Source organism: Trachurus japonicus, chromosome 1, assembly GCF_045865225.1.
Source record: "Trachurus japonicus isolate A0001 chromosome 1, Traja_1.0".
Lineage (NCBI taxonomy): Eukaryota > Metazoa > Chordata > Actinopteri > Carangiformes > Carangidae > Trachurus > Trachurus japonicus.
The window spans coordinates 27,756,391-27,769,102 of NC_140907.1; the positions used below are offsets into that span (position 1 = coordinate 27,756,391).

Consider the following 12,712-nt stretch of genomic DNA (forward strand, 5'->3'; position numbering starts at 1 on the left):
ATCGACCAAAGTAGCCTGTGTGTCTTCATTACTGGACGCTTAATGGTCATGCCTGTGATTATAAGACACAGACAGGACGTGGTTTGTTCTCGTGATCCATATAAGGTTTGTTGATGTTTGCTGCACACAGACATGTAAATACTATATTTAAAAAAAAAAAAAAAAAGATCCCTTGAACTGGTTCAGATGAGTCACTCTCATATGGCAACATTGCCTGATATATATAGACTGTAGCATCCGTGTTTGTTTGGTTTTTCAGGCACTGGTGTGTTATTAGGTGCCATGTTGGATATATCTGACCTTCAAGAACAAAATCAGTCTCCCATTCATAATGATGATGCTTGGATGTTGTTGTTAATGCTTTTTAGTCGTGGCACTGGTAATTACGACAGATCCAGAATGACACGAAAGCAGCATTGTGCTTGTAAGTGCCATGTCAAGTAGTCTGAAGGTTTAAAATAGCAGGAGAAAGATCGTTTTTATTTTGCCTGAAACAAAAGGTTAACATGTGTTACTAGACGATGACAGCGCTGTCCGTAATACACCTACGCTACTTTACCCTTCAGTTAAACTGTCAACACCAAACAAATCTCTCCATAACCAACTTTCCCCCCCTGGTTAAAGAGCATGAGCACTTGTATTTTATATGGATCGATGAGGAGACCTCAGGAGCAAAGAACAGACAGTAAATAACACATATAGTTGGCAGAAATGAAGTGAGGCAGCTCGGAGGAAAACAGGAAGGAGGAGAAGCACCAAGAAGAGACCGGAGGTGGTTGACACTGTTTATGTTTTTTTGTTTGTTGTAGATTCACTACTGGGAGAGAGACAAGCAGAACCAAAGTGAGAAGGTGAAGATGATTTTCGTCCCAGACACGCGCGTGCACCTCACCAACCTGACCAGCTACACTCCTTACCTGGTCACACTGACGGCCTTCAACACGGCCGGAGACGGACCGCCCAGCGACCCCCGCGGGGCTCGGACGCTGCAGTCAGGTGAGGACTCGGAGCGGTCGTGACGGCAACAAAGCCTCATATTTCATATTATTTTGTCTTGTATCCGTCTTTCCTTTTTCCTATTTCATCTGTCATCCTGCGTCTCTGCAGCTCCCAGCCAGCCCAGCTACCTCTCCTTCTCTGAGGTGACGGGAGGAAGTGTCAACGTGTCCTGGGGAGTTCCACTCACTCCTAATGGACAGCTGGAGGGCTACAGAGTCGTCTACCAGCCCACCGCTCCGGTGCAAGGTAGGCACACACACACTCACACACATCCTTGTAAATATATCTTTGTGAGGACATGTCATTGACATAATGTATTCCTTAGCCCCTTACCCTAACCTTAACCATCCAAAACAAATGCCTAAACTTAACCATTACTCTAGACCTAATTTAAACCTAATTATAACCTAACGTCTTAACCCTCAAAAAGCCAAAATGTCCTCACTTCCCAAAATTGTCCTCAGTCTGTTGGTTAAAAACTCATTCCGGTCCTCACAATGTAGCATGTACAAGAACACACACACACACACACACACACTCACGTAAATACAAAAATACACAGAAAAAAAACCCATGTCGAGGAGGAGACTGACATCTCTCTTGAACCGTCTCTGTGAGAGCAGGTGTGAGTAAAGTTGTGACGGTGGACGTGAAGGGCAGCTGGCAGCGCTGGTTGAAGGTTCGGGACCTGGTCAAAGGAGCAACGTACACGTTCAGCGTTCAAGCTCTCACAGTCAGTCATGGGCCGCCCATCCAGGCCAACGTCACCGCTCAGCCCATACAAGGTATGAAGGCCATGACCACAACCTTTCATGTGCAGTCTGCCGATTCTTTCCTGTGTCTACAGATCAAATGTTCAGTCAAGAAATAGTGTTGAAAAATGCCTGATGCAACATCGAAGAGCCCCAGATGACATCTCTGTGTGTTTTGTGATGTCTGACCAAAGGTGCAAAATATTCCCTTCACTCGTGACACTAAAAAGAAATGCAGCAAATACTATTACTATATACTATTTGAGAAGCTGCAACCAAATATTTGGCATTTTTGCTTGAAAAATGATTTTTAGAATATTAAATAGCTTATCTTTTGCGGACTAATCACTTAATCAGTTAATTGTTTCTTATCTAGACTCCATTCAAGGACATAAAGGGGATAAGAAAGTTTTAGGAAAGTTATGAATGGGCACGTTTAGATCTAGAAAAAAGTAAACTTTTTATGAAAAAAGAAGCTGCTTCCTCAGTGTGTGTGTTTGTGTGTGTGTGACATTACAGGCACCCCTGGCTCTCCTATGGAGATGTCCATCACCAAGACGTCCTCCGCTCTCAACATCCACTGGTCAGAGGGAGACATCGGTGGAGCGCCCGTGACCGGATACGTCATCGAGGCTCGTCCGTCGGGTGAGCTCCAACGTAACAACTCTCACTTCCCCTAATTTGCATCTTTTTGTTGGTGTAGAGTCATTCATTCCTTTAATCAAGAGAGAAGTTAGGGGCCTGTCCCAATATGGGGCACTTGGCATGCGCGTTCATGGGCTTGTAAGTGCGCAAGTGTGTCCCATTTTTCCAACGACCAAAAGTGCAGCGCACTTGATTTGAACACTGATGGTGGAGCAGTAGCTATTTGGCCAAGTATAAATCCCACAATGCACCAGCTGGTGAAGTCTGCCGTCACTAGGAGCCACAAGCCACGTTTGGGAAATGCCATTGATTTAATTTCAATAAAATGAATTTGACTTTCTATCTCATAATTATGACTTTTTAATCTCATATACTTTATATTCTTTTATCTCATATTTTTCAATTTCGGTTTTGTCGTCTTTAGGCTTCGTTTACTTTTACATCTGTTCATTTTTACCTTGTTGTCACGTAATTATGAATTTTCTCTAATGATTATAACTTAGGTGAATATTTTTCATCATGCTCTGTTTAATCCTTTGTGTTTATCTTTTTTCTTTTTTTCTTACGGAGTAGGGCTTACACATTTATGATTTGAATCTTGCGCATAGAGACACTTTTGGAGTCTCTTTGGAGACTGTGATCCAGTAGCACTGTTTATTAAAACTGTTGCTGTGTCGGAGTTGTGCTAGTGTGCACAATGGCACTCAGATGACAGGCTGCACTTGTCAAGTTTGTCCCGATTTCTTTTAAATATCCCTGCATGCTTGCACAGTTGCACACTATATGCAAATGTACGTTCCACCAGCGAAACGTCACCAAAGCGCCATGTGTGGAGAAATGGGAAAGGCCCAAAGTGTCACTCACACTGCACTGAACTTCAGTACGCACGCCTCTCTTCAGATCCATTAAGACCTGCTGTGCAAATCAAGTCAGCGGTAATTTTCTAATAAAGCTTACCAGAGGTGTAATACAGTGAGTGGATGTCTGCAGGAAGCCTCTGCAGGGAAGACGGGAGGCTGAGATATAACTCAACTTCTGATAATAATAGTGATACCGCTCTTTTTAGCAGTAATAACAGTCATCGTCATCACATAATCATCATCATTACCATCGTCTGAGAGGGAATTTGATTTGACTTATCATCTTTTGTATTACATCTTGACATCTTTAACAGACTTCTTCACATGGAGCGTCGCCTCCACGTCTTTGTCTGACAGTCCATCAAACTGTGTCTCTCTCTCTCTGTCTCTCTCTCCGTCTCTCTGTCTCTGTCTCTGTCTGTAGACGAGGGGGTGTGGGACTCCTTCATCAGACCCCTCGCTCCCACCAGCAGATCTGTTTCAGTGCCGCTGGAGCGCCTGAGGTCAGGGATCAGCTACGAGTTCAGAGTCATCGCTGTTAATCGCTATGGTTACGGACAGCCGAGTACACCCTCTGCTTCTCTCGCTGGTAAACACACACACACACACACACACACAAGCACACACACATAGACATAGACACTGCTGGAGCTCGGGGTTAATGAACAAACCCAGGGTGATGCGACTTCAGGTGATTGAGGTTTGAGTGAATTTCTGGTCTGCTGGATACTGGGGTTGTTGTCTGTGTGTGTCGGCTTTGGGTGTGTCGCCATCCAGAGGCAACGTGATGTAACTACACCTGAGTTTACTGTAGAAACCACTCGGTGTTAGATGGTGTTTTGCCTTTTTTTCACTTGGTCAAATTTAAATGAATTTATAACCTTTATATGATGGTGATATTATTTCTGGATTGTTTTTGTCGATATTCTGTCTCTTCTCTGTTAAAATAAACTTACCATAAAAACTATAGACCATCCATTTCTTTGTGGGGGAGCAAACTTAGAAAATCAGCAGGGGATCAAATACTTATTTTCCCCACTGTACACCAGGACTCAGATTAAAGAGGAACTATGCAGGATTTGTGGCTTAACTGTGCTACATTTTTACTTTAATTAAACAGCTTTAGAGTGATTGTGATGGTTTAATAAATGGCTTAACTTGTTACGCAGGAGAATGAAGGCTCTCTGCCTTCTACGTTCGTGTCACTTATTGCATCTCTGAGCTGAAAAACAACTTTGCAAGATCAGTGCCGCCGCTCCCCCGGTGTCCCAGCTCTCGTCTCTGCAGCACTGCGACACAAATGCACCCTGTAACCCGTAATCTCTTGTTTATGAGAGATTAAACTACACAAATATACACGTCATAACATCTGATATGATATACAACGTTATCTACCGCTCTTTTGATTGATTTCTCGCCGGCTTTGTTGTAAACAAATGCACATGGCCAGGAGGAGGGTTCGCAAAACAGCTGAAAAGTCACAAAAAGTCCTTTAAACCAGAAGCTCATGTAGCTTCCTCTCTCTTTCCCAGTGACCTCAACAGGAGAAACTAAGAGATGTTTTGTTTTTTCTATGATATTTCAGCATCTCAGTCAAAAAGTCAGACCTCAAAAGCTATCATTTACAGACTTCTAGTCTTCTAGTTACTTCTGCATGACGAATCAAAGCTTTAAATCTCCTGTGTGTGTGTGTGTGTGTGTGTGTGTGTGTGTGTGTCTGCAGCGCTGCAGGAGCGCCCCTTCTACGAGGAGTGGTGGTTCCTGCTGGTCATGGCTCTGGTGGGACTCATCCTCATCCTGGTCTTGGTCTTCACTCTGCTGCTGCACGGACACAGCACCAAGTACAAGGCCTGTGGCACAGGTCTGTAGCATTTTTCTTCAGGCTGGAAAAAATTAATTTATGGGTCACAAAGTCCTGTTGTGTTTTCATGTTCTCTGTTCTTTTTGTTTTGTTTCACAAAAACTATAGAGAAGCCCTTTGCAGCCGTGCATTCACACATTTTATTTCCTCCCCGTTTTCTCAAGATAACAGGATCATTTTCTCTGGAGCTCCAGAAAATGGAGCTTTGTTTTCCCAAGATAGTGACATTATTGGAGATTTGGAGATAGCAAAACAACAATCTATACAGTCTTTTCAGTGTAGTCATGTCAGAGGTGCAGGAAAATATTGATCGGCGCTTCATATGTCACCTCGCTCAAGGCCTGTCACGGCTATTTAAGTCCACAAAACTATTTCAGCCTATCTGAGAACATAAATGTTTTTCAACAAGTGAACGACGCTGTTGTTGTGCGTGAATATGAAAGTGGATGAATTGTACAAAACTGAGGAGCAACATTTCTTTTCCTTCACAACAGTAAAACTTGATGCATGGATATTTGAAAGCCTTCATGAGCCAAACTGAGAAAAAAAACCTGCTCTGTTTTCAAGGGCATCATCGTTCCAGCGTAGAAAGAGAAAGAGAGAGAGGTCTGCTGGAAAAACAAAACAAAAACGTTATCTCCATTGTTTCATCCGAGTGTTTCATACTCAGACCTGATCCTGCTTCTCTTCTGTGTGTGAGCGCACGGCGGCGTGCAGCTCCACAGGGTCAGTCGGAGCGCAGCGCAGCCTGGAGCGAGAGTCTGACTCAGTGGGACTGATGCTCACCAACATGAGTTGAAGGACAAAACTTCCTCCTCCTCCTCATTGTGACAAAACACTGTTGGTTTGTGTGAAGTGTTGCCCGGTAACTCATCTGAAGCTGTGGCCGACGGCCCCCTTCATGTCGAGGCTTTCCTTCCTGTTTGCTTCTTAGGTGTCTTCTCCTTTCAGGCTTCCTCTTTGTTGCAGGCACAGTAGTCACTTTGTGTGCTTGTGTGTGTGTGAGTGAGTGTGTGTGTGCGTGCCAACATCTGACTGCAACACAGAATTAGTCCTAATAAGCAGGTTACATCAGGACAGCTGTTAATCTGAGTTGCCACAGAAACCTTGGCACAACCTCTGGGGCGACAGAGCGATCAAACACAGTGAGGGAGTAGCTGCAGGAAGAGAGAGAGGGAGCACACAAACATTAACACAATGCACCAGTGAATGGGAGCCATTGAAATGTGTGTTCAGTTAGCTGTAAATCATCCAGAGCACCTTGGTGTGATTCAAACAGCAATCATATTTCTTCCCATTTCAAACATGACAATGTTCCCTTTATAGTTCCCTTTGTTATGGTTATTGGTGCCTAAATGATGGAGGTTTTCTGTGTGGTTATTGCTCGAGCGCCAAATTATGCATCTGTGTTTCATTTGCTTCTTATTCTCGAGCCTGAGAGGTTGCTGAGAAAACACGATGAATAAAACAAAAGGATCACAGATAAACTCTGTTCAGCAGGAGGAACAATCTCATAAGAGTTTTTCAGTTGCTTTCCCACATGAGTGACTGAACTGCTTAGATTTTTTTTGTTCAACGTGTGTCAAACTCGACTCCTGGTCTGATTATGATTCCTCCTCATCCTCCTCAGGGAAGCACGTGTCCACAGCGGAGGAGTCTGTCACGCTGGACAACGGAGGATTCACCGCTCTGGAGCTCAACAGCAGAGCGCTCAACACCAAGAACTCCTTCCTGAAAAAAAACGGGACCAGGTGAGCACTCACACACACACACTCACACTCTCTCTCACACACACACTCACACTCTCTCACACACACACACACTTTAATTTATTTGTGAGGATCCTCACACACACACACACACACACACACACTTTAATTTATTCGTGAGGATCCTCATTAGCTGTGCTAGGGGTCCTTGAGAGGGTTCTAAAAACAAAAACAAAAAATACACTTTTTCTAGAATTTTTTTAAAACTTTTTTGGGAGAAATTTTACCACTTTTTTGAAAAATTTTAACACTTTTCAATTTTAGTACTTTTTTCTTGAATTTTTTTAAACTTTTTTTTTCTTTTTTTTTGAAATCTTACCACTTTTTTCTAGATTTTTTTTTTTTTTAGAATTTTTACCACTTTTTTCTAGAAATGTTTAAATGTTTTTGAAGAAATTGTACCACTTTTTCCAGAAATTTCTCTACAATATTTCCACAAATTACGCCATTGGCCCTATACATTGACTAAAAAAAGTAATGTTCTTCAGTCAAAACAAATATTTGTGTATTTCTGGTGTTTGCTTCAAAATTTTGTCCAGTGGGGATCCATGGTCTAATTTGTGTCGATTTAGGGGTCGTCGATGTAAAAAAGTTTGAGAACCCCAGCTCTAGAGCACCGCTAGTCTGCTAGTTTGGTTATTGGCAGTGGTGAGGAGTTCCATGCTTTAATTGATCTGTTTTCTATTGTATGCTTCAAAAAGTTGGTGTTTGGTTTGGGAAGCATGAACCGGCCTTGTGTTGCCTGTCTGGTGGCATATGTACATGAATCATAATTATATTTCAGCTGATTGTATAGGTATGATGGAGTTTTGGACTGTAATACTTTCCATATTGAAAGAAGTAGTGCAGCATCGACTCTGTCTTCAACTTTTAGCCATCATAGACAGGAGTGCATGTTGTTGATACTGTTATTATACTCACAGATTCAAGCAAAAACTAACACATGATGTCACAATTTAATGTCTTTATGTGTGTTTGTGTGTGTAGGTCTCCTCCGAGGCCCAGTCCAGGTGGTCTTCACTACTCTGACGAGGACATCTGTAACAACTATAATGGAGCCGTGCTCACAGAGAGCACCACACTCACTGAGAAGCCCACCGAGGTCTCTGAGTCAGAGGTAGCTCTCTCTCTCTCTGCCTCTCTCTGTCTCTCTCAGTCATGACAGTAGTACATTTAGGTTAGGTTAGGGAAGCTTTGTTGATCCCGCATGGGGAAACTATTTTACCACCAGGTCAAAAAAATCATACAGCCGACAAACAGCACAGAGACATCAGACAACATAAACACCAGATACACAGCAAACAGCAAATAAGGCCAATGAAACACGATCTAAAAGTAGGAATGAATAGAAAAAGGACATGATTAAATACCACAAAAGCATGATAAAAGTGAATAAATACCACTAGAGACTGTGCAGCAGTGCCAAGTCTGACCCTAACAATGTTTGTTAAAAATCCGACCATTGCAGGAACAAAAGACTTCCTCAGTCGTTCAGTGGAGCGCCGAGGCATCACTAGTCGCTCACCGAATGAGCTTCAAAGACCCTTAAAAACATTGTGCAATGGATGGTTTTCGTAGCACAGGATCAGTTTCAACAATGACCTCAAGGAGACCCTCTTGATCATCTTGTTGATCCTATTTTTGTCGTCAGTTGATATGCTGCCCCCCGCCCCCAAGCAAAGTAGAGCATAAAAAAGGGACACTCACCAGGATACTTTGGTAAAATACATCCAAAAGCCTTGTGCTAACATGGACAAATCTAAGCTTTCAGAGCAAGAAGAGACTTCATGTCAACTCTCTACTGTTGCACATCAAATAAAAACAGAAGTGTCAATCACACACACACACACATTATGAACATTAGCACCAGCAATCCCAAAATACTCACGGGAAGTCCCACTGTTGTTTTTGTGGCTTTTACTTGTTGTATAATGATTTGAGAGTCATTCTTCTGTGTCCTCGCTATTTGGCTCAATGATTTTGTAATCCCACCTCTGTATTGCTTTGTTCATTTTTTCCCCAGCCTTTTATGCTTTTATTAGTTGGCACACAGCGGAGAGCTAACAGGAAATGAAGGCAGAGAGAAAGATGACCAGAAAACCCCTGATTTGCTCTGAATAATTTATCACCTATCATTTAAACCCCCCCAAAAATAAGGGAAAGAAAGTGAAACCAGCCAGCCATTTTCACGCCACTGTGAAACCTGATGGAACAATCGCATTCATGGATAATGAATTGGAAGATCTTTGATCGACAGTTTCTTTAAAAGGAGAAACAGAAAAACGCTCTGCACTGAGCTAATGTTGTCAGTCTGGGATGTCGCCTGCGTAACGAGACAAGGTGGAAATGAAAGCTAAAGACAAATCACATTAAATGGCGAAGATCACCATTTAATGTGATTGGACAGGATGCGCCGGCTCTGAGGCGACATGCTGAATTGACCAAGATCCTGCCCTGGTTCGAGTGTTGCTCGATGTCGCCCCGTCTGTCTCCACTGATACAGTTACTCTGATTTGTTAGGATCCTTTGATTTTTATCCAAACCTATGAAATCCACCCCTCCTTTTGGAGTGACTACAGACACTCAGTCGTTTTATAATAAGCAGTAAATTGAGACACTTGTAAATCATTTCTCTTCATTCCACAGTCGGAGCAGTACAGGGGTCTGTCTATGCCAGTGGTTTTCAGACTTTTCGGTCATTCTCCATGCTTTAACATCTAGTTTTTCCTCACAAAACAAAGTTTTTTAAGTGTCTTCTTGGAGCAGATCTGCTGAGAGTAGCTGAAAGTGACGGTTTCCTTATTACTAAACCTGTGCCACCATCCAATCCTCCCTCACTCAATAATTCGTTTTTTTCAAGTGTCATGTAAACGTACTGAAAAAAACAAATTATTGCCTTATTACTCATTACTCATTACTATAACTGGACAACTGAAGTGCATGTAAACGCGTTAGTCCGACTCCAACTCCAACACCCAGATAATGCTATTGGAAATCGATTTTCTTCAGCATGTATCGGCCTTAATGGGACTGAAACTGGACAATGCATGTACAAAACAAAAAAAACAGTTAGGAAGAGAAACAGACGCGTGTGCTGTACACCGTGAAATGGAAACATTTTAATAATATCTGTGACCAGTGACCACAGCTGGCCACAGCGGTCTAGTTCAGCCTGTCGCGCCCCACCTGTCATGTCGTTATTCCCCACCCCTTTGAGAATCACGGGTCTGTATTGTGTTCGTAACATTGAAATAAAGCAGAGATCTCCACGTCTAATTGATCAACAGTCTGAATCTGAATCTGTGTGTGTGTTTGTGTCTCCAGCTGACAGACAGCGACTACGAGGACGAGCAGCCGAAGCACTCCTTCGTCAACCACTACATGAGCGACCCCACCTACTACAACTCCTGGAAGCGGCAGCCCAAAGGCCTGAAAGCCATCGGGACTCCGTTCGGCTACGAGGAGTGCGCCACGGCGGACACGGAGCCGTACTACCAGACGGTGGTCACCCAGCACAGCACAGGCGGCGCCTACACACCCACGGGGCAGCCGGCGCACACGCACGTCAACCCCAACACCAACCCGCCGGGATCGCGCACCCCCGTGACGGGCTTCTCCTCGTTCGTTTGACTCTAGAGACAAAAAAATGTGCAGAACACGATACACACACACACACACACTTACACAAAATGAAGGAGAGGGGGGGGGGGGGGCGGTGTGTGTTTGGGTCTAACGGGGAGAAGAGAGCAGACGGCTTCGCAGGACGAGACGAGGAGACGTGGGACGGACTGGCGACAGGAAAACAACCCCTCATGCCCCCAAAGAACTACAACCTACACTTCTCACTCGCCCTCTGCCCTCTTTCACCAAGACCCTCACCGTGTCGACGAGTGTGTGTGCGTGTTCCTCTCCTTCTCTTTTACGCCTGTGTGTCACTGTGCTCACACACACAGTTCCTGTCCTCGTTTCCACACATTCACAGCGGCGGTGCAACCAGATATCCAAGCCTGTTCCAGAGACTCTCCGACGAGAGCCGAGAGCCAGATGAGTCCAGTTTTTTTTTTGTTTTGTTTTGTAAATGAGAAAAATTTACTCAAAACTGGTTGAACGTGGAGTTTCTGCACAACTTTTCTTCTTCTCTGTTTTCTGTATTTACACACGAGTGCACAAGTACATACACACACACACACACACACACACACACATGCATTCTCCGATTGCGCCATCTCAGTGTCTCCCACTGGGAGAGAGAAAGAGAGAGAGAGGAACTTCAGAGGTGAGGAAGATGATGAAAAAGACGGCACAGGAGGGAGCAGCTTCTTCTGACAGACTGGTCCGTGTACACAAACAGCAGCTGTCAGGTGTAAAAGACCACCACACAGAGGAAAAGAGAAAAAAATAACAATCAATAATCATCGTATTTGATAAAGGACAGAGAGCAAGTGTGGGCGAGAGGTTCTTCAGCACTTAAGGCATTCTCAGTGAGAGTGTTGCGTGGTTTCTAAGAGCGATGTGTGATGTTCGGGGGGTTTGGGTTGGATTATATGAAAAAAAAAAATGTTTTTGATTTTTTTTCTTTTCTTTTTTTACTTTACTGTCTACTGCCTGTTGTCAGTGCTCCTTCTCCCACAGCTCCCCAAGCCATAATGTTTTGCACTGAGCCCGCACATTTCATCTTTATTCTGCTGAAGTTTAATTTTTTTTTACAAGGTTGAGTGTGTGCGATGTGTGTATGTGTGTAAGTATGACACATGTGTTCACCTGTCTCTGTTGTTCACCGCTAAGGAAAGCGTGCCATTGTGTGTGTGTGTGTGTGTGTGTGTGTGTGTGTGTGTTGGTATATTTAAGATGGATTTTTGAACAGAGAGACCCTTTTTACTTGTGCGCTGTTGTATGTAGTTCTGCCACATTTGTGTATTTTAAAAGCAAAATAGCGAAACAGCACAGGAGAGAGTTCACCGACGGCTCCCCCCCCCTCCCGACGGACGAAGAGGAAAAACAAGGAGACAGAGTCAATTAAAACTCAGCGGACGTGGACGGAACAAAACTACAGGATATTTTAGGGAATCATTCTTGTTCAAACTGAGCGTGAGTGAAATGTGAACCACGGCGAGGCCCCGCTCTCTGAACTCTGGCCTCCACTGCAGCAGACAGACAGACAGACAGACACACATGTACTTTGTACGTCTCTTCAAGTGCAAACAAAAATCATGGGTAAGTTTTGTTTTGGGCTCATGTTTGATTTAAATATCTTCAACCAACCCAACCCGGCCCGCAGCCTCCCTCACTCTGTCACGCTTGTTTTAAGTCCCATACAATGTGTGAATAAATGGTCATTGTTTAACACTTTGTGTGTCTGTGTGGTCTGTTTTAGTGCCGGGACAGTGAACATGTCTGGGAGCATCGCCCGCTGCAGCACATTAACTGAATTAAAGAGTTGCTTTAAAAAAATAGTGTGAACAAACTCTTAAAGCAATCCTCAAATGAACTCACTCACCGACCACTTCGCTTTTATTAAAACACTAAAATAAGGGAAAGACCAGAGCTTTATCAGCTGTTGTCTGCTCTGTGTTCTGCTGAGCGTGTGCAAGGACCAACCTGTGTGATGTTTTTTTTTTTTCCCCCTGAATTCAAAGAGACTGATTCCAGCAGGTAGTTCAATCATTAAACGGTTATGTAAGAGGTCGTTCAGCAGAGACAAAGTGCATTAATTACAGCTTTTGTATACACTTTGCAAACTGTGTTACAGTGGTGAAAAAAGAAGTCAGTCTATATTCAATTAAGAGTAGCAAACAAACACACAACACAGTGGAGCACAATTTAATA

At 43.5% G+C, this 12,712-nt stretch overlaps 1 protein-coding gene across 6 annotated transcripts in view; it reads left to right on the forward strand.

The window, feature by feature from the left end:
* Nucleotides 1-12,232, forward strand: part of LOC146992081 (protein sidekick-1-like) — a 296,559-nt gene extending 284,327 nt beyond the window's left edge. For all 6 annotated transcript variants that reach the window (XM_085783510.1, XM_085783486.1, XM_085783479.1 and 3 more), the window contains 9 exons: nt 810-996; nt 1,108-1,245; nt 1,623-1,784; nt 2,271-2,396; nt 3,681-3,845; nt 4,980-5,117; nt 6,748-6,868; nt 7,874-8,003; nt 10,211-12,232. In XM_085783510.1, the coding sequence (XP_085639636.1) occupies nt 810-996; nt 1,108-1,245; nt 1,623-1,784; nt 2,271-2,396; nt 3,681-3,845; nt 4,980-5,117; nt 6,748-6,868; nt 7,874-8,003; nt 10,211-10,516 (1,473 nt within the window). In that variant the 3' untranslated portion in view covers nt 10,517-12,232. The remainder of the gene's footprint in view (nt 1-809; nt 997-1,107; nt 1,246-1,622; nt 1,785-2,270; nt 2,397-3,680; nt 3,846-4,979; nt 5,118-6,747; nt 6,869-7,873; nt 8,004-10,210) is intronic.
* Nucleotides 12,233-12,712: the final 480 nt, after the last annotated feature.